The 22,308-nt window shown below is 40.2% G+C and overlaps 1 protein-coding gene across 2 annotated transcripts in view; it reads right to left on the bottom strand.

The window, feature by feature from the left end:
* Positions 1 to 841: 841 nt before the first annotated feature.
* Positions 842 to 22,308, bottom strand: part of COPA (COPI coat complex subunit alpha) — a 38,604-nt gene continuing 17,137 nt past the window's right edge. The window contains exons 8-33 of one of the 2 annotated variants that reach the window (XM_010955642.3): positions 20,994 to 21,093; positions 20,272 to 20,407; positions 19,672 to 19,754; positions 19,049 to 19,199; positions 17,999 to 18,065; positions 17,018 to 17,093; positions 15,027 to 15,109; positions 14,171 to 14,310; positions 13,529 to 13,614; positions 13,275 to 13,413; positions 9,412 to 9,574; positions 9,163 to 9,309; positions 8,201 to 8,390; positions 7,983 to 8,078; positions 6,738 to 6,826; positions 6,423 to 6,546; positions 5,475 to 5,564; positions 5,186 to 5,295; positions 4,725 to 4,802; positions 4,494 to 4,562; positions 3,804 to 3,940; positions 3,344 to 3,530; positions 3,144 to 3,254; positions 2,669 to 2,830; positions 1,816 to 2,010; positions 842 to 1,547 (exon numbers count right to left, since the gene is read on the bottom strand). In XM_010955642.3, coding sequence (XP_010953944.1) covers positions 1,488 to 1,547; positions 1,816 to 2,010; positions 2,669 to 2,830; positions 3,144 to 3,254; positions 3,344 to 3,530; positions 3,804 to 3,940; positions 4,494 to 4,562; positions 4,725 to 4,802; positions 5,186 to 5,295; positions 5,475 to 5,564; positions 6,423 to 6,546; positions 6,738 to 6,826; positions 7,983 to 8,078; positions 8,201 to 8,390; positions 9,163 to 9,309; positions 9,412 to 9,574; positions 13,275 to 13,413; positions 13,529 to 13,614; positions 14,171 to 14,310; positions 15,027 to 15,109; positions 17,018 to 17,093; positions 17,999 to 18,065; positions 19,049 to 19,199; positions 19,672 to 19,754; positions 20,272 to 20,407; positions 20,994 to 21,093 — 3,069 coding nt within the window. In that variant the 3' untranslated portion in view covers positions 842 to 1,487. Of the gene's footprint in view, positions 1,548 to 1,815; positions 2,011 to 2,668; positions 2,831 to 3,143; positions 3,255 to 3,343; positions 3,531 to 3,803; positions 3,941 to 4,493; positions 4,563 to 4,724; positions 4,803 to 5,185; positions 5,296 to 5,474; positions 5,565 to 6,422; positions 6,547 to 6,737; positions 6,827 to 7,982; positions 8,079 to 8,200; positions 8,391 to 9,162; positions 9,310 to 9,411; positions 9,575 to 13,274; positions 13,441 to 13,528; positions 13,615 to 14,170; positions 14,311 to 15,026; positions 15,110 to 17,017; positions 17,094 to 17,998; positions 18,066 to 19,048; positions 19,200 to 19,671; positions 19,755 to 20,271; positions 20,408 to 20,993; positions 21,094 to 22,308 lie in introns of both variants that reach the window. The other variant, XM_010955640.3, reaches the window with a different exon arrangement.

Below are 22,308 nucleotides of genomic sequence, written 5' to 3' on the forward strand. Positions count from 1 at the left end.
AATTGGAAATAATGCAAATAGCCATCAATAAGATGATTCAATTGAGAATTACTTAAATAATTTATATTAAATCATACAATGATACATATGCAGAGAAGTAAAAAAAAGAGTGAAGGTCTCTAATATACTGATATGGAAAAATCTCTAGAATGTGTAAAATGATGTAACTATCATGATGCAAAATCATAAAATAGAATGCTTCAATTTAGGTATAACAAGGATAGGGAAGAACAAATCTGCTTGTATATACATAAGAAAATCTCTGGCAGGATTTAAAGAAGTCAACAATGGCAGTTACCTGTTTTGGGGAAGACAATAGGAACTGGGTGGCTGAGAAAAGGGGTGGGAGAAAGACATTACAGTATAGCTTTTTACATTTACTGATTTCTGAACTGTATGAATGTATTGCTTATTGAAAACAGGAATTTAAAATGAAAAAAGTACATATTTTAAGTACTTTAAAAAATGTATTGCCACTATAATAATTGCACTATAATAATAACATACAACTTACTAATTAATCATGTATATATATATCATTAACAGAACCAGAACACAGTACCAGGTACATGGGAGGTGCAATGAATATTGGCTACAAGTAGCAACAGATGGAAGTCTTCAGTCAGTAATGGAATAGGGGAACTACTTGCTTTCTACCATTCTCACAACAGTTTATTATATCCTATGGAAAATATGTACTTCTGAAAAAACACAACTGATGTTTATTACTTCTGCAATTAAAAATAATTACTGAAGAAAACATAACTGTTCTGATGGGGCAGCTACATGGAATAAGCAGGAACATGAGAGTGTCCAGGAGACAGACGGCAAGCCACAAAACTCTTGTAGAAATTTACTTTATTTAGTATGAGAAACAAAATACATGAAAAATCACTGAAAAGAACAAATCAATAAAAAGTGATGTGCATCTCTGGAAAACCACCTAGTTTCTTCTCAGACTTTAAGTTTCTGGGCACACAGAGGATATCTGTCTAGGAGTTTAAATGCCCAAGGAAAATGGGGATGGTTAAGAGCTTGCTATGACTGAGTGAAAGGTGCTATCTTATTTATTGTATCTTGCTCCTTTCTAGAAAAAGGACACAAAGGTGGTAGGGAGGGAAAGGATAAATACTGAAGGAATTTACTACACAAATATTCATCACAAACATTTATCATTTCTTCCTTGAAAGATCTAAGCTGGAAAGGCAAGGCCAATTGTGACCACAACTACAGTCACCTTGAGAAGATGAGAGGTCTTTAGAGGCAAAAAAGGTCAAGTTTTGACATTCTGACATTTATCCATAGACGGAGAGAAAGGGACATTAGGTTTTAGGGCAGGAGAGCTAAACATCAATAATATGAAGGATAGGTGAGGAAGACTAACTCTCTGGGGGAAAATATGGTGACTGACCCTGCACACACAGGATACAAAGACTAACTCTCTGGGGGAAAATATGGTGACTGACCCTGCACACACAAAGGGGGCCTTAGCGAAACTGCAGAGGACTGATCCTTAAACCAATCACATCTTTGCCAATCTCTGTCACCTGTGGAAGAAGAAACAGGAAAAAGTTAGGGATTTGTGAGTGTGAGAAGCCTAGAAAAGCCTACTTTCTCTGCTCCTCAGTGAGCACAGTACAGTGCTCTGTTACTGTTACTGACTGGTAAAGAGTGGTGGGGAGAAGCTCTAGCTTTCTCCACTATCACTGCCTCAAGGAGCAAGGGGAAGTACAGGTGACAACAAGGACCAACATGCTTCTTTCTCTTTCCCCTTCCCTCAGTATTCTAGATGGATTTCTCAAGGACAGTACTTACTGTGGTGACCTTGCAGATTTGACCCCTGAACTCAGGGGAATAGCAGGCTCCGCTGAGTGGACATTTCTCCACTGGCTTTCCACGGTAAATGGGCCGATAAGATGCAGCGCAGATGTCAAAAGGGTTGTGCATGTCATAATTGAGTTGGTAGGCATCTGTGGGGTTCTTCTCACAGGCAGACAGGATTTTACGGGTCTAAGGGAAGGAAGGAGTATTTTCTTTAACAGGACTGAAAGCTGAACATCTCAAATGATCTCATCACCATGGCTTAGTGGTTTCTTTGATGCAAGATGCAATTGTACTGAGTGAATACATAGTATGTCCTTTGTACAGGTCGCATGTGAAGGGATAACAATCGCCACTCCTGTTCTACCAGGCTTTCTCCTTCTCTGTCCCGAAGTGGCTCCGTGGATCTAGACCCATACTCCTCCGCTAAGTCTGGGAATTCTCAGGGTTAAGCCTGAAAGGGTTAAAACTGGCTTTCACTGCCCAAATAGAATGCTGCTGGAGAACACAAGTAATGGGGCATGTATAGGGAGGCTAGTAGTGGTGGTAAGGGGATATCTAGATCTTAAGACCAGGACTGGGGTTATTTTCAGGTACAGTGGAGCTATTCGAGGTTGCCGGTCACTCTCAACAGGTGCCATGTGTAAGTAAGTTACTAGTTCAGTTTCCAGGAACAAAAGGAGGCCCCGATGCCAGTAAACAAACAGAGGATGGCATTTTGTTGGCTCTTTCTGTTGCTTAATGTTATACAGCGCTTTGTTCCAGATGCAAGGACCTTTGTCTTTGACTCCCTCCATGTAAGAGCAGATCTGGTTCCCCTATGCTCACTGAAGGAGTTTCCATCTACCTGTTGAGCCACCTCTGGTTTGGGCCCAAGTTCCAACAGTCGCCGAGCAAAGGTGGCAGCGGTCTTAAAGTTCTTGAGCTTGAAGAAGAGGTTGAGGGCTGTACGCAGCACCAGGATCATGTGCACTGGCTGCAGGTTTGAGTGGGTGAAGTAGGCTGCCATCTGGTGGACAGAAAGAGGAACACATGCCAGGCTGATGCTAAAGCTGGGATAGGACATTTAAAAGCTGTCACACATGCATTAAAAACAAAACAACCAAATAAAAATAGGACTGGCGAAAAGCAGAGAAGTCTTCTGCCTCCTGGGTATGGAGGTCTGATGGGTATGAAGAAGGAGGGTGGAGAAATACATCCTCTCCTCATAGAAATGGGCCCAAAGTTCTCTTACTCCACAAACTGAGACCTAAAGAGTTCAGACCTAACAGAAGGGGAAGGGGAAGATGCCTCTGTACCACTCAGAGGCCCAGAGGTCTTACCTCACAGATGCGCTTCTGCTGTTCTAGAGTGTCTTTGGGCAGCTTCTTCCTTTCTATCTCCATGGACAAACCCACAATGTACTCACGGCAAATGGTGATGAGCTGCTGGGCCTGGAGAGAAGGGGCAAAAGAAGGTCACGGGACAGAGGCAACAATGTGGGGGTGCCCGGCACTAGGACAAGCAGCTCAACCACTCTTACCTCCGCAATCTCCTGTTTATTGTCCACAACAAGAAGTGGCACACTGAGCAAAATGGAACGGAATTTTTCCACAGCCTCCTCAAACTTGCCAACTGTGGTGAGCTGGTAGCACAGTTGCAGTCGCTGGATGAGGTCATTAAGCTTCAGGCCCACAGCTGGCACACCATTCTTCAGCCCTGCATCTTTCCTGGAAAGAGAAAAGCAGGAAGAAGACAGGATGATCAGGAGCTCACTAGGACTCAACTTCTTTTTCTGGCAACATGATCACAACATCCTACTGTGAAAGAAGCTAGGGAACAGGATGCAGCAGGTGTAAACCAAACCTCACAGAGTGGCAAGCCAAAGATCTTTTCCACTAGGAAACCTCAACTCTGGGACAATTTTGACTGCCCCTGAGACTACCATCTGAAATATCTACCCCAAGTTGGAACAGACAGAAGCCAGGAGCAAGAGGCCTTACCAATTGCGATTAGGGTAGCCATACATGGAGGGCAGGCAGGGCAGAGCCTGATAGGTGGTACGGCCTCGGGCATAGGTCTGCAGGAACAGTTGCTTGTAGGGGCCAAACTGGGTTACCCCTACTTGGTCATGAAGGAGCTGGAACACAAGGGCACAAGAGGAAAAAAACATAAGGATTTTGGCCCTGACACTTTAAACCTTGGGCAAGGTACTTAACGTCTCTGTAGTTGTTTCCTCATCAGTAAACTATTTAATTATAGGATCTACCTCATTTAATAATACCCATAAAGCATTTATGACAGTGCCTGGCACTCAGTCAACACTGAACGTTATCGGTTGTTGCAGCTGCGGTTATTATTGTTATTATTATAACACATAGCTTAGTGTTCAAACCATACACCTGCTTGTGAAGGGGTGTTGACTTCACTGATGTGAATCAGAAAGGCTATAAATGGGTGGAAGATGGCTGGAAGAATCCACCTTAAGAGATTACTAAGCCAAATGGAAACCAGGTAAGAGGAAGGCCTTATGAGGCAAGTTTCCTTACGCAAGACCAAGGGCTTCCATGATAAATATACACTTCTGCCCTGGTGAGTATAATAATTTCCCTTTAGTTAAGACGAGTCAACAGTCTCCCTGGGGCCCTGGGCAAGGCACACTCAACAAGAGCCAAGGTTAGTTTGAGACTTACCCGCATGGCTGTTTCAAAAGAGCCTGCCAAGATGTGATCGACTGGAAGCTGAGAGTTATTGCACCAGATCTAACAAGAAATGGAAAATCCAAGACAAGTAAATTTTGCCCTTTCTCTTCCCAAATGATCTCACTCTGTGATAGAAAGATAGCGATATTCTTTACACATTAGTCAAGCACAGCCAGCTCAGAAACACTCATCCTCTGTACAGGGCTCCATTTCCCTGCTTACCTGAGTTGGGCTGGTTCCCTTGGTGGGGGGCACAAAGAACCCATCCTCAGCCCCACCAGCTGCCCCAGGGGGTAGATCCTAGGGGAAGAACAAAAAGTGAGTCATGTTTTTAGCCATGCAAGCACTGTATACTGATAAATCTAAACACAACCCGTACCTCATTCCCAGCCTCTGCTGTGGAAGAAGACTCAAAACAGGAACAGCTTCATCAGTAACAAAACAATATACCAAAAGCTCCAAATCAGACTTAAAAGCTTGCTGCCTTTTCATAAGCTGCCACTGGCACAACCCTAATTATTTTATTCTTCTGTCTTTCAAATGGGAGATAAACATTGGATTAGGATGATCCAGATCCCCCACCCTTTTAAGGATCTCAGGACAGGGGTTGGGGAGGCCATAAGGCCACTGGCTTCCACAAGGAGAAATGGAGAGAACCTTTCAAGGGTGAGAATTCCACATACCAGCTCAGGAGGGAGCTCCAGATCTTCTTCCACATCCCAGCCACCTCCTTCTTCTTGTCCCTTGCCAAGAGCATCATCCCCCAAACCTTCTGTAGCTTCCACAAATCCATCTGTAGGGAAAATCCAGGCTCAAAATAGATTTGTGAAGTGACACAATTTTAGCCAAGAGAAGCAAAATGTTGGGATCCTTGTTGGCCTCACGGTCCAGAACCCTGCAGAACTGCCCCAAAACCCAGTCCCAATCCAGGGAGCCCATCTACCCAGAACAGTCCAAGAACAGCATTCTTACCTTCATCCAGCTGCAGCTCCGCATCCTCTCCCCAGCCCTCAGTACCAACAGTGTCAATGTCAATGTCAGCAGCCAGTGCTCCTCCCTTCCCTACAGAGGGAAGGAACAGAAAGGAGCTGGTATAGCTGCTAAGTCTGAGCTATGGCCTCCTCTGCAGGCAAGCTGCACCCTTACACAAACAGGTCCCAAGGTTCTGTCCACTTACACCTTTGGTTTATTATTCATTTTTGTGGTTTATATGTTATGCTAACTTGCAGTAGCATTTCACCAAGAGAGGGAACAGAAGAGAGATGGAAACAACTGGCCTTCCTGCTACCAAAAACTTCCTCTTAAGCAATTTTTTACTAACCAGCCTTGGTGCTAACTCTTACAATTTCTTGCTGAGATCTTTGCTAAGTTACCACCACTTCAGTGTATACAGGACATGAAGACAAAGGCTAAATGAGAAGAGATGGAGGAAAAAGCAAGGCTGGGTACAAAATGCTCAAGGGTCTGTTAAGGCTTTTAGTAGGGAGAAATGAACTAGTAAACATACATAAAAAGTCAGGAGGAGGACAAGAGTGGGTGTGGTAGCCAGTATTTGAGGTAGCTGAGTTTGTATCTTAAGATTGTGTGTCATGAATGATAAAGTACAGAATGGACAGCATGACTACATGTATGGTAAAACCTAAGGAAATACACCAAAATGTTAACAGTGGTTGTTAGAGGCATGGACTAAGAGACATTTCTCCCTCCCCAACCATTTCCAAATTTTAATGATCTCACAATGCTTTCATTTAATTTTTAAAAGACTGTACCCTTAACTCTGACTGGCATTTCAGTGCTCCATGAGGCTTTACACAGAAAAAAGAACAGACCAAAAAGACAGAAGAGCTAACAGTACTCTCTAGGACAGTTCCTCACTAAACAAGCACACAACAAAACACTATGGGAGAAGTGGGCACTTACCCTTGCTGGCCATAGAGCCTTCAAAGAACCCTTTGGACACAGTCAATAAGGGCCAGTTGGTATCCAACGGCATGATAGGTGCAGGCGGCTGAAGCAGCTTGGCATTAGGATCAATGTCTGGGATCTGAAAGGTAGAAGGATAAAAGCAAACAGCTCTCAGGAATCATGTAGGAAAGGTTATGGAGCCTCCTTTGATCTCATTTGTTTCTCTGCCTCTCCCGGTAACTTGTGGGAGAGTGACATTTAAACAGGTTTAAATCATCCCAAGATCTTAGAGTTAATCCTGTTATCATAGACACTTATGTAAATACTCACTGTCTCCTTCTCTGGGTCAAATGTCTCCTTCAGGCTCTCAGCTTCCTCATCTAAGCCATGGGTAGCAGCTGTGAGATATGCCAGTGACTCTGTGGAGAAAACAGCTTTTTGGTATAGGTGTGTTTCCAAGTGAATACTGCCGTGACAGGCAGCTCCAAGACGTCCTGCCTCCTAGTAGTCAAGTACTTGCATGATCCCCTTCCCTTAAGTGTGGGCTGGACTTACTGACTCGCTTCTAATGAACAGTATGTGGGAGAAGTGACAGGATGGTACTTCAGAGATTATGATATAAAGACTGTGGCATCCACCTTGGGTACCCTCACTTACCCTAAGGGAAACCAATTGCCATACTGTGAACTGGCCTTATGGAAAAGCCTACCTGGCAGAAAACTAATAGCCAGTGAGGACTCGAGGACGCCCCATCGCTACATACTGAACGTGGGAGTAGATCCTCCCCCGCCTGAGCCTTGAGATGTCTGCAGCCAGCCTTGGCCAACACCCTGATTGCAGCCTCATGAGAGACACTAAGCCAGAGGGACCCAGCTAAGTCATGCCACAAACTGAGATCATCAATGTTTGTTGTTTTAAACTATTAAGTTTTGGGGTCATTTGTTATACAGTAATAAATAATGAAGTCAGTTGCTTATCCTTAAGATCTATACCACTAGTGTTAACAAGAACCTTGAAATCATCCCTGACTCCTCTCTTTCACATCCCCTATCCAGTCCTTCCACAAGTTATGTTGTTTCAACCTTTAAAAAAAAAGCCAAATCTGACCACTGCTCACCCCTTCACTGCTAGCACTGGGTCCAAACCACATCTTTCACCTTTCTTATTCCCTAACGTAACTCAAGTGCGACTGTAATGCTCAGTATATGGTGGGTTCTCAAAAAATATCCCTTAAATATAAAATGAATAAGTAAATGAGTGAAACCTCCACACCTGAAGTAAAAGAATAAAATTCTAATGGCATCCAACCAATTACACTTACTAGGTATCTGCTCTATGACATTTTAAAACCTATTTCCCCCATGAGATTGACTATTTTCCTAAGAGTGCATAATGAGACTGTATTTCCTCTATTTGGCTTTGAAGAAAGTCTTCTGCACATGGTAGGAGCATGCTATCTCTTCTGAAAAAATGTGCAACGAAGGGAAATCCCTCACCGCTATTCATGAATAACTCACCACAAAGAGAAAATGCTTCCTAAGGCCCCAGAGGAGTTGTTGAATGCTGGATACTCACTCTGCCCACAGTTCTTCAGGATCCGCACCCGCTCTGACACGTCTCCCAAGTATAGAGCATTCTGATAATGGCCACTCATGTCCTTTCGGATCTCAGCTGCACCAAGTCAACAAGAGACCCCAAGTTAGGTCTTCTCTCTTAAGTTCTCTCTTGCTTCTATTTGCCTTCTTCCTTCCCCCAAGAACCCCTCTTCCCACCCTCAGTTTCTGAGGTCTTACCAATCTTCATCATCTTGCGAAGTTTCTCTAGGTTGCCAGTGATTAGGTATAAGAAGGAAAGTTTGTCAAAGTTTTTGGTGCGCTGATAACACATTTCCACAATCTGGTGGTTCCCCTGTAACAGAGCCACTTCTCCCAACTTTTCCCAGCAGTTTTTGTCATCCAGTGCTTTGGCTGCTTCCAGAGCAATCTAAAGAATCCCCAGGGTCAGAGTTAACAAGCTGGAGGTTACCATGACTCAAAACCAGGGACTACAGATAAAATAACTATCTCTAAATATATCTCCCAAGGAACTCTAGATACTTTTAATCCTCCGAGCTTTGCTTTCAGTCTAATTCATTGAAAATTCCATCAACAAATAGGATCCTTTTGGATCCATGGATAGAAGAATTACATCATATTATTCTTCTCCTCAGAAATTTACTTTTACAACAAAATCATCTTCCAGCAGTTGCTGATTCTATAGGCCAATTCTTGCTCAGCTACCTTATTGCCAGGTTTGAAGAGCCACAGGAACTCCTTGAAGTAATAAAAAATAAAGAAGTCCAGAACTGGAAAGTCAATTATCCTAAGCCCTCTTTCCATTTAAAAATAATGCCTGTAGACTCTAGGCCTTAACATTACATAAGTATCCTTCAACTAAGCAGCCAGTCAGCAAGTCAAATGTCAAGGAAATAATGAGATCTTTCAAATTCCATGCTATCTTGCTTCTGTTCTAAAAGTTACTGAATTCAGACTCAGAATGACAACAACAGTGGAAATGCTGTTGGGGAGGCAGAGACAGGAAACAATAGAGTCAGGCAAATACCAACAGGAAGATGGCTCAATCTAACAACTAAAAAGATCCTAAATCCCATTATACTGGCTGAAGAAGCAAGCCCAGAACAATGTCTTCCCAGTGCCACCCTAACCCTCTCACCTTCTCTACAATGATATGGGGCTTAAGACCATATTTTTCTTACCTCAATGTTTCCACACTCCAGTGCCAGACTAAAGCGAGTCTTCTCATCCTTGACAAAATGCAGTGCCACTTCAGGATATCCCTTCTTCTGGAGATAAGCAATGATAGACTGGCCTACTAGTTTGGCATTCCTCACCATGTGTAGTACCTAGACATTTGGGGTGAAGTAGGGCAGGAAACAGAGATCACTTATAGGAAAAAAGGAGCGCTACCCCTTTCAATACTACTAGTATGCTTCTTCATTTCATACCTCGTCGTATTTTCTGTTGATCAGGGCCAACTTGAACTTGAATTCCGTGGGATCAATGGTGAGCACCCGAGGACGGCACTCCCTGTCTAGGCAATATACATTGTTGCCTTTCACCCGTGTGACATAGATGGGTAAATCTAGAGTTCGGATGATCCCGTAGTCTCTAAGAATAAGAGAGAGCACAACTTTCAGCAAGTGGTGGGGGTTGGAATTCAGCCTGTAAAGAAATGAAACAAGCCTAGGACACAGCCTTTTATTTTCTCATTACCCTTTTGTCAAGTGGCATTTGAACAATAGTATAGATGGGAAGTGATTCAAAAAAGAGCAGAATTAAATGTCAGATTTACTTATTTTATTCTCTTGTATGAAGCAGGAAAAGATGGGGCAGACGGTATGATCTTTCTAGGCTCTAACAAATATAGCTATCAGAACCAGATCTAAAAGTTAAATCTTAAGTTCTGATATATAATCACTAGGCCTCTATGAACAGTTAAATCCTTCCTTCTAAGCTATAAGTGAAGTAGAAGAGAGGAAGATGTGGAGACTTCTGGCACACAAAAAAATAACGCAAAGCATATATTTTAAGCTGAATGAAAACGAAAAGTTTACAAATTAAAACTTATGGGTATAGCTAACACAACACTCGGATAATTTTTAGCATTAAGTGCATATACTATATTAGAAGAAGTACTGAAAATTAATGAACTCTGTGTGAATGATATTGAGAAAGACTAAAAACTAACAAGCATCCATCTCAAAAATTTTATTATTCTTTTAAAAGTTAAAACAAAGAATGTACTTAGAAGGAAATAATAAAGCCAGTAGTAGAAATTAAGAAATAGGAAACAAAAATACAACAGAGAAGTTCAATAAAGGAAAAAGCTGATAAACCCCTCATGAAGCTAATTAAGGGAAAAAAGAGAAAATGGCAGTAACAGGAATGAGAAAGGAGGTGTATCACTGCAGATTTTACAGAATGAGGATATGCATAAACTTTTTTAAAATGATCAAATTCCCAGAAAAGTAAAATTTACTAAACTTGACTAAAAAGAAATAGAAAACCCCTATAGTCCTATAATTGTCACATAAAATTAACCAAATCAGATTTTCAAATCCTACAAAGAAGGCCTCAGGCCTGGATGACTCCACTGGCAAATTCAACCTAATTCAAAGAATTAATTTTAATCCTATGTAAACTCACTGAGAGAACAGAAGAAAGTATATAATTTTGCTTATTTTATAAAATAAGCACAACTTCAATACCAAAACCTGACAAGGCCAGAAAGAAAAATCCTAAACAAAATATTAGCAAACTGAAAGTGGCAATATTTGAAAAGGCTGAAACATCATGATCAAGCTAGATTTGTATCAGGAATACAATGCTGGTCTAACATGTAAAAAAGAATCCATTTAATTCACTACATTAAGCAACAAAAGGAGGAAAACTGCATAACTACCTCAAGACATGCAGAAAAGGTGTTTAATAAAATTCAAAATTCATTTGAGACATAGCAAAGAAATTCAATAGATAAAGGGTATCTATAAAAAAAGCTACAGCAAGCTTACTGAAAGGTCACCCTGTGAACTGGAAACAAGACAAGAAAGTTTGCTATCACCATGTTTATTTAACATTGTGCTGGAGATCCTGGTCAGCACACTAAGACAAGAAAAACATATAAAAATGTAAGTGCTGGAAAAAAGAAACAAAATTGTCATTAGCCACAGATGCTATGAATATTTGTAAAGAAAATCCAAATAAATTAATAGAATTATTAAGAGTCTAGCACGTCTGTGAAATAAGATCATTTAAAAACTTAACTGTATTTCTAAATAACAGCAAAAATTAGAAACTTAAATGTTTAAATAGATACTATCCATTTATAAATAACATTAAAAACTATCAAGTGTCTAAGAATAACTCTAACCAAAGAAAATGCAAGATCTCTATGGAGGAAATTATAAAACTTTATTGAAAGATGTTTCAAAAGACCTAAAAAAAATGAAAAGCTACTATACCATGTTCACAAATTAGGAAATTTAATATTGCAAAAATGATGATTATGCCCCAAATCACAGACAGATTCAATGTAATCCCAACTGAAATCACAGTAGGGTTTTGTTTTGTTTTTTTAATTTTGCATGGAATCTCACAAGCTGATTCTAAAATTTATACTTTTTTTAAGGCAAAAAATTATTCGAAAATTTGCCTTAAGGCAAAATTAGTTTGAAAATAGCCTAATAACTTGAAAAGATAATAATGAAACAAAGAGGGAAGGATTTGTGAACTTGCTTTACCAGAGGTAAAGACTTACAAAACTATAGTACTTAAGACAGGGTAGAATTAGATTGGAGATGGACAAAAGACCACAGAAAACAGATCCTCGCATTTTTGTAAACATGATTTATATATGACAAGATGGCTCTGCAGAACATGGGGAAAGGCTGGTTTTTTAAACAACAAATTGATGTTGGGACAACTATCCCAGTGCCCTGATGGCAAAAGTGAAACTGAGCCTACTATATCTCACACCACACACAAAAATCAACTTCAAGTAGATTATAGGCTGAGATAAAGGCAAAACTATAAGAGAATATAAAAGAATATCTTGATGATCTTGGAGTCAATAAAGATTTCTTAAATAGGACATAAAACTTGATATCTATAAAGGATAAGATTCATAAATTCAACTGTATTAAATTAAGAACCTCTGTTCATTAAAGGATATCAAAAGAGACTCAAAAAATACTATAGAATGAGAGGAAATATTAATACTTGCAACACACAGCCCTGACTAAAGACTGATATTCAAATATATAAAGAACTACGAAAGAACAAAGATAACTCATTAAAAAAATGAATAAAAGACTTGAACAGAATTCATAGAAGAGGAAGTCCTGATGGGAGGCTAAATAAAAAGTCATCCAGTCTCATTGGGAAACACAGAATAGCAAACTAAAATTACAATGAGATACAGCCATACCCACCAGATAAAAATAAGTGACAAAAGCAAGTTTGGGCCAGGATAACAAGCAAGGAAACTTTCATACAATGCTGATGGGCACACAAATTGGTAAAACCACTTTGAAAAGCAGTTTTTCACATTATCTAGCAAATGTGAAGATAAGCAAGCTTTATGATCCAGCAATTCTGCTCTGGGTAGACACCCAGAGAAAAGTATGTGCATATGGACCAGAATACACGTAAAAAGAAAGTTTAAAAGAACATTGTTCATAATAGCCAAAACCTAGAAATCACCCAACTATCTCTAGAATAGAACTGATAAACTGTGGTATATTCATATAATATAATATTATACAACAATGAAAATAAACAAACATGGATGAATCTTACAAACAATATACTGAGCAAAATAAGCAAAATATGAAATAATATATTCAGCATGATTTAACTTATATGAAGTTCAAAACCAGGCAAAATTAAATCATTATTTTAAGACACACTGGGTGGTAAAATTGCAAAGAAAAGCAAGGAAGAAATGAATGTTATCTTTGGGTGGGGAAGAGAGGGGAGTTGTGATCAACAGGGACCACATGGCAAAGGACTTCTGGGGTGTCAGAACTGTTCTATTTCTTGACTTCGGTGGCAGTTACACAGATGCTCACTATACAACTATTTGCGATTCCATATATTTATAATCTATGTAAATTTCTGTATTTGTGTCATATTGCACAATTTTAAAGGAGCTGAAAAAAGAATGTTCTGATGCCCCTAGCACATATATGCCATACAAAGTTTTTCCATGAAGACAGTTCAAGGAGGACTTCAGTTCTATCTCCTGAGACAGGACAGTGATTTCAAGAAGCCACCTTCTCTCATTCTGTATCTCAGATAATTAACTTACCCAGTGGTGACAGCATATTTGATGTGGTTGCTTGTGGTATAGATAAATACCCCACTCTCATCCCAGGCCCCACTCTTGACACGAATGTTCTCATGAATGTTACATAGTGCCTCCAGTTTGCGGTTACAGATCACAATGGCTGTAAGAGGCAAAGGACATGAGTGCTCTGCTGGACAGGGTGAGTGAAGTAGACTGGCAGGGATAGGGAGGGAGGGGCTGGTCTCTAAATCAGGGTGGATATAATAAAGACTTACCATGTTTGGCCAGTAGTGCTACATGGGACATGTCTGCTGACCAGATAACATATTTCACCTTGGAAATCTTCACAGAAGCCAGAGTCCTGGGATAGAGAGAGAAGGGCAAATGTGGGTGGATCTGATTCCCCATCCCAGGTTATGACCTACCTCCTTTTCCTCTCCAAATTAATGTAAACCCCAATTTCTTAAAATAATACCAAATAAATATTTTCTGTATCACAGTTCAATGACTTAAGCATTTTGGCTCACATTGCGTACTATCCTCTCCCTGCCCCTCATTCCCATGCATTATTTGGGATTTAGGTACGTCTGCTTTCCCACTGGACTGTAAGCTCCTTTAAGTATAGGAACTATGTTATTCATTTCTGTGTCCCTACCATTCTAAGTCCCAAGAGCATTCTTTGCTCAGATAAATGCTCTAAAAACAAATAAACAAGCCCCTTGTTGTAGTGTTAGTGTATATGTACAGAATGGAGAGTGATCACAGAGGAAAAAAGTGGCTAGAAAGAGTCTTGGGAGTTATAGTAAGAAGTGGCCAAGCCACAGAGCAAACTCACGTGGGGAAAAAAAAGGTCCCGTTAAAGATGTCCCCTCCCCCCCACTATTTGCCTGTCTGCGTCAGGGCATCTGACATGTTACCGCTTCTGCTGTACATCAAAGAGTGTGATGGATTCTGCGTCTCGAAGCAGGAGGTTGCCTGTGCCAGCGTAAAAGATCTCATCACAGTTGGGCACCTGTACTTTTTTGGTGATCTCATTCTTCAGATTCTTGATCAGAAGCTGAAATGAGTATAAAAGGTGGAGTTAAGAGAAGTATGTGTATGTAAGATGATGACAGCTCACGATGTTCCTCAGCTTTGATAAACGAAGTATTTTTTTCCTGTCTGTCCAGGTCAATCACCACTCTATGCAGACCACTCCAACTAAGATCCTGTCCAACAGTCTTGACAGCTCTTTATTTTATTTTTTCAATTGAAATACCCTGAGAAGTCCAACTAAAGTCTGAATTCCTCAATCAACAAGAGAGAGGAAACAGCGTTTACGGGGCTTAAACTTTTGTTAAATATTTTCTTGAGAGTTTTGCTTATCTTTTTTAGCATCCATTACATTTTAAGTACCAATGGAGGTAGTACGATAAGGAAGGGGATCTACCCCACCTACTTCAAATTTGATGTACTTTGACTCCTGTGTTGTCAAGAGTGATTTTTTTTAAACATTTTTTTATTGAGTTATAGTCATTTTACAATGTTGTAAGAGTGATTTTATATTGGTTCTTAAGCCCAGAGCCACAGTGATCATTGACCCAATCAAATTGATTTTAAGGCCTTCTTTCCCCAAGGGGTTTGGAGGAGGGCTAAAGATCGAGGTAGAGCCAATCAATATAGGAGGATCACAGCGCCCAGGAGACAGTAAGGAAAAAATGCTCTTTATTCTGCGATACATAGGCCCCTGTCGCCACACTCCGCAAATTAACTTCCCTTTTAGTCTTAACTCACCGAATGCATCCGATCTAGGACAGCAAACCGATTTCGAGCAACCCAAACAGCTGTCAGGCCTGAGGATCGTTTCCCTTCAGGAGCTGAGAAGAACAAAACCAAAGGGCAGAAGCATGTGGTAAGCTACTGGCAGGTGACAGAGTCAGGTGCCATGAAGCTGCCAGTCTTGCTGGCTGCCATATTGGCTTTGCCAGTTCAGCTGCTTCCTAACTAATTCAGCCATAACCTGAGGCTATTGTCAGTGACTTTTCCTCACTAGTTCCCCTCCAAACTCCAGCCTCCACCCTTGCCAAGCCTCTTTTCTCTAGGCCAAGTGACTGCATTTCAGCCAACACTATATACTGGCAGAAGGACCGCCCATCTTGGGAGACAGCACACTCCATCAAGCTAACGAGCAGGGCCTCACTGGCCAAGCTGCGGCACATAGTTAGCAGCCTGTGAGTGTCTAGGACCTGCTATCTCAACAAGCTGGAGTGGAGACAGAGCCTCCTCTCCAGGACACAGCTGCTCTGCTGCTTTTAACATGCAAATGCAGACCCCCTAGTAGAGCAGGGTGGGGCAAAGCGCTCCCAACTAAATCTTGACAGGCAGCTCTATGCTGGGAAGTATTTAGCACCAAGCTGTTGCTCCATAAATGTCAATCAATCATTCTTAATACCAGGAAGAAAGTTACAAAATGTTTTTCAATTCCCAAACATTTCACTGGCTAATTAGAATTCTGACTGGGCATTCCACACTCTGGGAAACTTCAAAGGTGATACACAAAAAGATGAAATGAAATACTCTTTTATCTATTAGCATTAGCAGGAAACTGGATAGAATGTGTTGGTCAGCATTGCTTTGTACTTCTCTGACAACCAGGGTGTCAGGCAATCTAAAAAATTATTATCACAACCAACACTTCCATTTCCCAGGGGCCAGAGAACTACACTATCCAAGCTTTTACTCTTTCTCTTCCTCTATGCTTCCTATCATTGGGCTGCACCTTTATTCCTTTACTAATTATTATCACCCTCAAAAGATGGAGAAGAGGAAATAAAAGTGGTAATAAAACTAAGATACTTTAGACTCTATTAATTGTAAACAGATGGAGAAAAGAAGCAAGAGGATGGGTAAGCAGGGACCAAATGACAAAATTTGGTCAGAAATGGCTCGACTGATTAATTTACAGGGGAGACTTGATTTATAGATACCAAAAGCATATTGGTTTTCTCTCTTCTAACCATGGTCACACTTAAAAGAGAGTGAGTCATATTAGTAGCAATAATGACACAGTGTCACCCACAGTAGGGACAGAGCTAGCAAAATATTTCTCAACCTATTGGTGGGGTCTAAAATATCATGAAAGTTTGCTAGTAAGGGTGGGGACTGAGAAATAAACCTCTGACCTACAAACCCACTAGAGGTGGTGAACTGAAAGGAATATAAGCGAGACTCAAATATATTCTGAGAATGTTTTGTCAGCAAGTTCTAATAGTAAGGACATAACAAGGGAGATGGTAGTGATGGAAGAGGTAGGCAGGGGACTCAGCTGGATCCTGGGATCCCTGGTGGGTGTGGGGCTGTTAACAGCCTCATCTTTTTGACATGCAAAAGGAAGCAAATCGGATCTGGATATGGATGGGAGAGCATAAATCCCTAGTCCCAGGGTGAGACACTGCAAGATTGGAACCACATTTTTAAATAAATGAAACTACCGGGGTGAAAGTCATATCATCTGACAATAAACCAGGATAACATGCTGTGCTGAAAGAGAAAATGGAGAGTTTCTAATAACCAAATTATAAAATATATATATCTAGCTGGAGTAATAAAATGGAGGAGGAACATGAATATTTCACACCATGGTCGCCTCTGATGCAATTGTCAGCGGCACCTGCCAACAGACATGAATGATACGGCCATGGCCTGGGGATGGAATGTGAAAAACTTGAGGAGGAGTGATGGTTTGGGTGAGGAGAGCTAGGAGCAGAGACAAAGGGAATGCCTACCATCAGGATTCTGGGAGTCGGCATCCTTGGGGATAGTGTACAAGTCATAGGTACTATTCTCTAAATTGCTGGCTCTCTGTGGAGAAAACGGAGAAATTAAATTGTTAGTAAGAACACCCAAGATATCAGTCTATTCTGACGTAGAAAATAGTACCATTCCACAGACAGCAACCTGAAACTATACTTTTTTCCACCCTTCACTCAGACGGTATTTGAATGTTTCTATAGCTAAAAATTATAAGGTTTATTGCCAAAGAATTCAACATTCATGTCATTTTTTCTTTTTTCTTCCAAAGATGTAGATGTCTTTTGAATGAAAGCAAAGACTGCTCTCTAGTCCACAAATTCACAGACTAACACCCTAATATTCCAATGCCCCACCTGAATACACTCATCACCTTAAGTCTGTTGGAAGGAAGGGAAAAAAAAAGACATTAAAGAAAATTTCCAGGAGGAAAATAAGGGACTGCTAGATATAGAAAAAGGACTGGGATCTGACACCAGAAGTCATATGGGGAAAGACAGGTTTTCATTCTTTTGACTTGGCAACCAGGGCACTAAAATTAGAATGTCATTTCTTTTTTTCTTTTTAAATTGTAGGGCAAGAAATGAAGGCTACTTGATGACCCTGAAGGCAACACTACTGAAAGGAACCCCTCTCAAAATCAGCTCTACTACTGTCACTCAAATGGAGGGATCAAGGTAAGCATCTCCTTTGCAAACATTCTCTCAAAATCACGTTAGTGATTTGGGTCATTCATTTTGATGCTCCATTAAGTTCAGAAGTTGTTAGCCTTAATGAAAGGTATAAGTACACAAATCCTTAACATTTTTATGACAACTGAAACCTACATCTCTGTTTACTGTTTTGGCTCTCTCAAAATGATCATTAAATAGTTTCTGAGAAGCCACTGGAGACCCTCTAAGGGCATGAGAAAGAGATTCATGGGAAATTGAGGAGATCCTAGGAGGGTTACTTACTGTACACAGCAGGACTGCATTTTCTGCTGGATTGTAGGACATGTTGAACACTGGAAACTTGGAACCACTAGAGACATATATTAAAAAAAAAAAAAAAAGAACTTAGCAAAGAGGCATAAGGATAGCAGGAAGAAAGGAATTACTCCTACAGCTCCTATTTGTCCAATCTTTACGCATATATTCATCACTTCTATAACCAGGAATAAAAGTAAATGAATGCTGCATCTATTTTCCTCCTTCCTTTAAGGCTTAGGGACTTCCCTATTTCAGCTTTGAGCGAACAGTTTTAAAACAGCAAACCCTAGTACAAGTCAAATTATTCAACAGAAGGTATGGTTAGCACTCACTATACTGGGGGAGATTGGTTATTCTTGGGTACAAATTCCTACACATAATTGCAGTGGACACGACAGAGTAACATGATGTGATTTGTCTCTGGCTATATTCTCCTGTCCCTTGGAGTGTTAATATAAACCCATCTTTTTATAGTAGTGATGCTGGAGGGTAGTTATCAAACCCTCATGCCAAAGTTTGCCACCATGAATGTTTCAGCATGCTGATGCAGCTGGCTTTCCAAGAGGATAGTTCCTTTTGCCAGGCACCCCAGAGGTTATTATATCTTCAGAGTTAAAAGAGTTTCCAGAGACATATATTCTGATTTAGAGTTGTGTGCATTTTGCTGAAAACCAAGGAAGAGTTAGAGAAAAAAAATGCCAAATAAAGGCAAAGTGATTTGTCACCAAGTTGAGCTACTCTCAACCAAGAAACTTTCTCTGGTTTGCAAGACACCTGGCAAACTGTGGCAGTATGACTTCCTCTCCACAGGGTCTCTAGCATTCTCAACAGAGGAACTCCCATTCACCTCATGCCCACCTCCTGGCCACTATGCTCCTGGGGTTTAAACTGAGTAGGCTCAGCCAATGAGGATTCTATCTGTGATAGGAGACGAGATCCAAAGTGTTGTTAAAAGAACAAAAGTCCAGTTTGTGGGTATTGTATATCATGGTAACAGATGAGATAGTTTGCAAGGAAGAAACAAGTCTGATTTACCTCCGCAGCTGCATCACAGCTACATCTTTGGAGCTGTTGAAATCCAACTGACGTAAGAATCGGTCCTTGACGTAATGTAGCATGTTGCCGTGAACAGCATAGGCTGGCCGTTCTCGTTCCAGTTTAAATACAATCATGCCACCATCATGACCTAAGGCACAAGGAAAAAGGGAGTAAAGAATTAGCTGTAAGCAAGAAAAAAAACTGGAAACAGGAGACAAACGAAGATAAGGACTCTATACATAGGTTAAAAACAAAGTTAAGGCACCCAAATGGATCCTTTGTTTGACTAACTTCTCATAATGCTTGGAATCTTTATTCAAATAAACATCTATAAATCCTTTCTCAGTACTCACTCTATCATACTGCCACATTTAGAGAAGCCCTCCTCTGTGCTCTCCTAATGGCTCTGTACAAACCTCTGTCATAGCACTTATCACCCCACAGTAACTGTTTAGGTATATCTCCCCCACTATACACTGAGCTCCCTGAAAGCAGAAATTACAGTAATTTCCATCCCTCCCCAGATGCTACCATATAACAACAAACTGAAGACAAAGCTAATGGAAAATCACTCTCAAGTCTTACAAACTTTAAAGTAAAAAAAGAGAAATGGCCCTTACCTGCCGCAAAGAGGTTAAGGTTAGGGTGGGCAGCTAGGACCCAGAAACGATCATGGTCCCTGCGGAAGGTCTGAACCCCAGTCCTAGGAAAGTAAAAGATACACAAAGAAAAATACTAATTTCCAAGGAATCTTCAGCCTATCAAATACAAGAGTATTGAGTGGTGGGCCAACATGCTAATTAAAAACTCAAATCAAAAACAGAAAACTGCACATTTTAAATATAGTCATGATAAATTCCTCCAAGCAACAGAAAGAGGAAACTTCAAACTGACTTTATTACTTTAATATTACAATTTCCCCCACTCATAATTTTTTACTGTACTGCTTCCATTTAAAATTTCTTATTTCTGTAGCTACGGAAGAACATGCTTAAATTTAAAGGAGAAAAAGAAGACACACAGATTTCTATTTGGTGGAAAATTTGTAAATGTTGGCTAATCCCTAGGTCCCTTCAAGCTTTCATAAAATATGATTTTTCTATATACTGAAGATGATAAGAAACAAAAAGAAGTATTCTAATCTAATTTTTAAAAAGACAGTAAGAGAGAAAGGGGGGCTTTCCCCTGGGTCTGGTCACACACCACTGCAATCCCCTTACCGCTTCGACATATCCCAGACTCGGATACTCTTGTCCTCAGAATTGCTAAGGATCAACTCCTGGCGAGGGTGGAAGACAGCACAAGACACATTGTTGTAATGGCCCCGGCAGGTATCAACCTCCCATGCCTTTGATTCTGAAGGACAAAAAAAGAATTAAATCACCACAACTCCCTACTACTACTCTAAGTTTGGAATTTGGAATTATGACATCTTCTAATCAAATGCTACGTTCTACTACAAAATGTTAAGTTACCAACTTCTTTCTAATAAGGCAATTTGCTTCATTTAAGACTGAATCTTTACGTATTTGTTCTTTTATTCTGACCCTCCTTTCAATTATAACACCTTTACTCTGTCATTCTTTATCTCCTTACTCTGCTTTGTCACTATGGAATAAATGGAAGCTTCATATGGCAGGACTTTTGTCTGATTTAGTCGTGATTGCATCTTCAGAGCCTTGAACATTGATTAGCACAAAGCAGGTACTCAATAAATTCCTGTTGAATGAATGAATTCTTACTTTTAATTATGCCCATACTTTTTAAAATCAGGATGCCAACAAAGGTAAAAAAGGGAGTAAGGCAACTGTCATGCTCCCAGGATTAGCATAACAACTTAAGGTAGGAAGATGGGTCACTAGGCCCAGAATGCCTAACTAATTCACCTTGCTGGCCAGCAGCCAACATTTAGATACGGTGATACTGTCACTGGTTCACTCACCATTCATGCGCCAGATCTTCACTTGACGGTCATCTGCCCCAGATACAATAAGGGGCATAGTGGGGTGGAAGGCAGCCCAGTTAACTCCGCGATCATGACCCTGTGGGGAAAAAAAGGTGATTCTTCTTTATATCTGATACTCAAAGCAAACCAATGGACCAACTAGTGGTTATAAAAGACGTCTCTGATTTTTACTCCTTATGTGAAAAGACTTAAGGGACTATGCTGCTTTAAGATTTGAACACGAGAGTTACCACATCAATCTATCCAGTATTATCCCTAAAGTCTCATGGGAATTTCCAAATCTTTTTACTCCCAAATTCAGTTTCATTTGCATTTGGGATATATTGCCTTGTTTTGTTACTTGTCTACTTAAATCTTATTTCTCCAACTAGTTAGTAACATCTCAGAATAAACGTCAATTTTACAATTTAAGGAAGAAATTCTCAGAGTGTGGTCAAGAAACTCTTGGATGATCCCCAAGATTCTTTTAGGAAATTGGCAAGGTCAAAAACGATTTTCATAGTAATACTAAAACGTTGTTTGCCTTTTTCACTCTTACTGTGTCCTAAGTGTAGTTTTCCAGAGGTTATATGACAGGTAATGATGTCATTGCCTTGATGGCTAATGGGCTGTAGCCTTACATAGTTTGTGTTTTTAAAAGTTCTTGATTTCAATTTGAAATATGGCAAAAAATGACAGATATAATGCACATAAACAAAAATTCTTTGGGGTCCTCAATAAGTAGTAAGAGTATAAAAAGGTCTTCAGATCAAAGTTTTAGAATTGCTGATTTTAATATATCTTTTACCCTATATATAAAGTTATAATCTGTACTGTAACAGAATAACAGATAAGGTATTTTGAATTAGCAGTATTTTTGAGAGGCCTCATTCTGCGGTGAAGAGCACCCAGGTTTTGGAATCAGACAGATTCAAGTTCAAAGTCCAGTTCTTCCATTTACTAGATACATACAGACTTTGGTAAACCACTTAATTTCCCTAAATCTCAAATTTTTCATCTGCAAAATGAGGCTAATAGTATTTCCATCAGTGGATAGCTGAAAATATTAGATATTCTAAAAAATCTAGTTTATTTCCCTCATGTTTTTTTTTATTTTCCCACCATGCATGCAAGTTACTTACACATGGCTGGTTCTCAATATGATTAACCATCCCTCTTTCCCACAAGAGGCTTCACAATGGGCTCTGCTTTGGGATGGTGATGGAGTCTATGCCAGCTTTTTCCCTCTCTCCCCCCTGGGTTTTAAGGTAACATGACTCTCCCGCAGGTGGCATATAAGCTTTATTTCTCT

This window comes from Camelus bactrianus, chromosome 21 (genome assembly GCF_048773025.1).
Source record: "Camelus bactrianus isolate YW-2024 breed Bactrian camel chromosome 21, ASM4877302v1, whole genome shotgun sequence".
NCBI classification, from domain to species: domain Eukaryota; kingdom Metazoa; phylum Chordata; class Mammalia; order Artiodactyla; family Camelidae; genus Camelus; species Camelus bactrianus.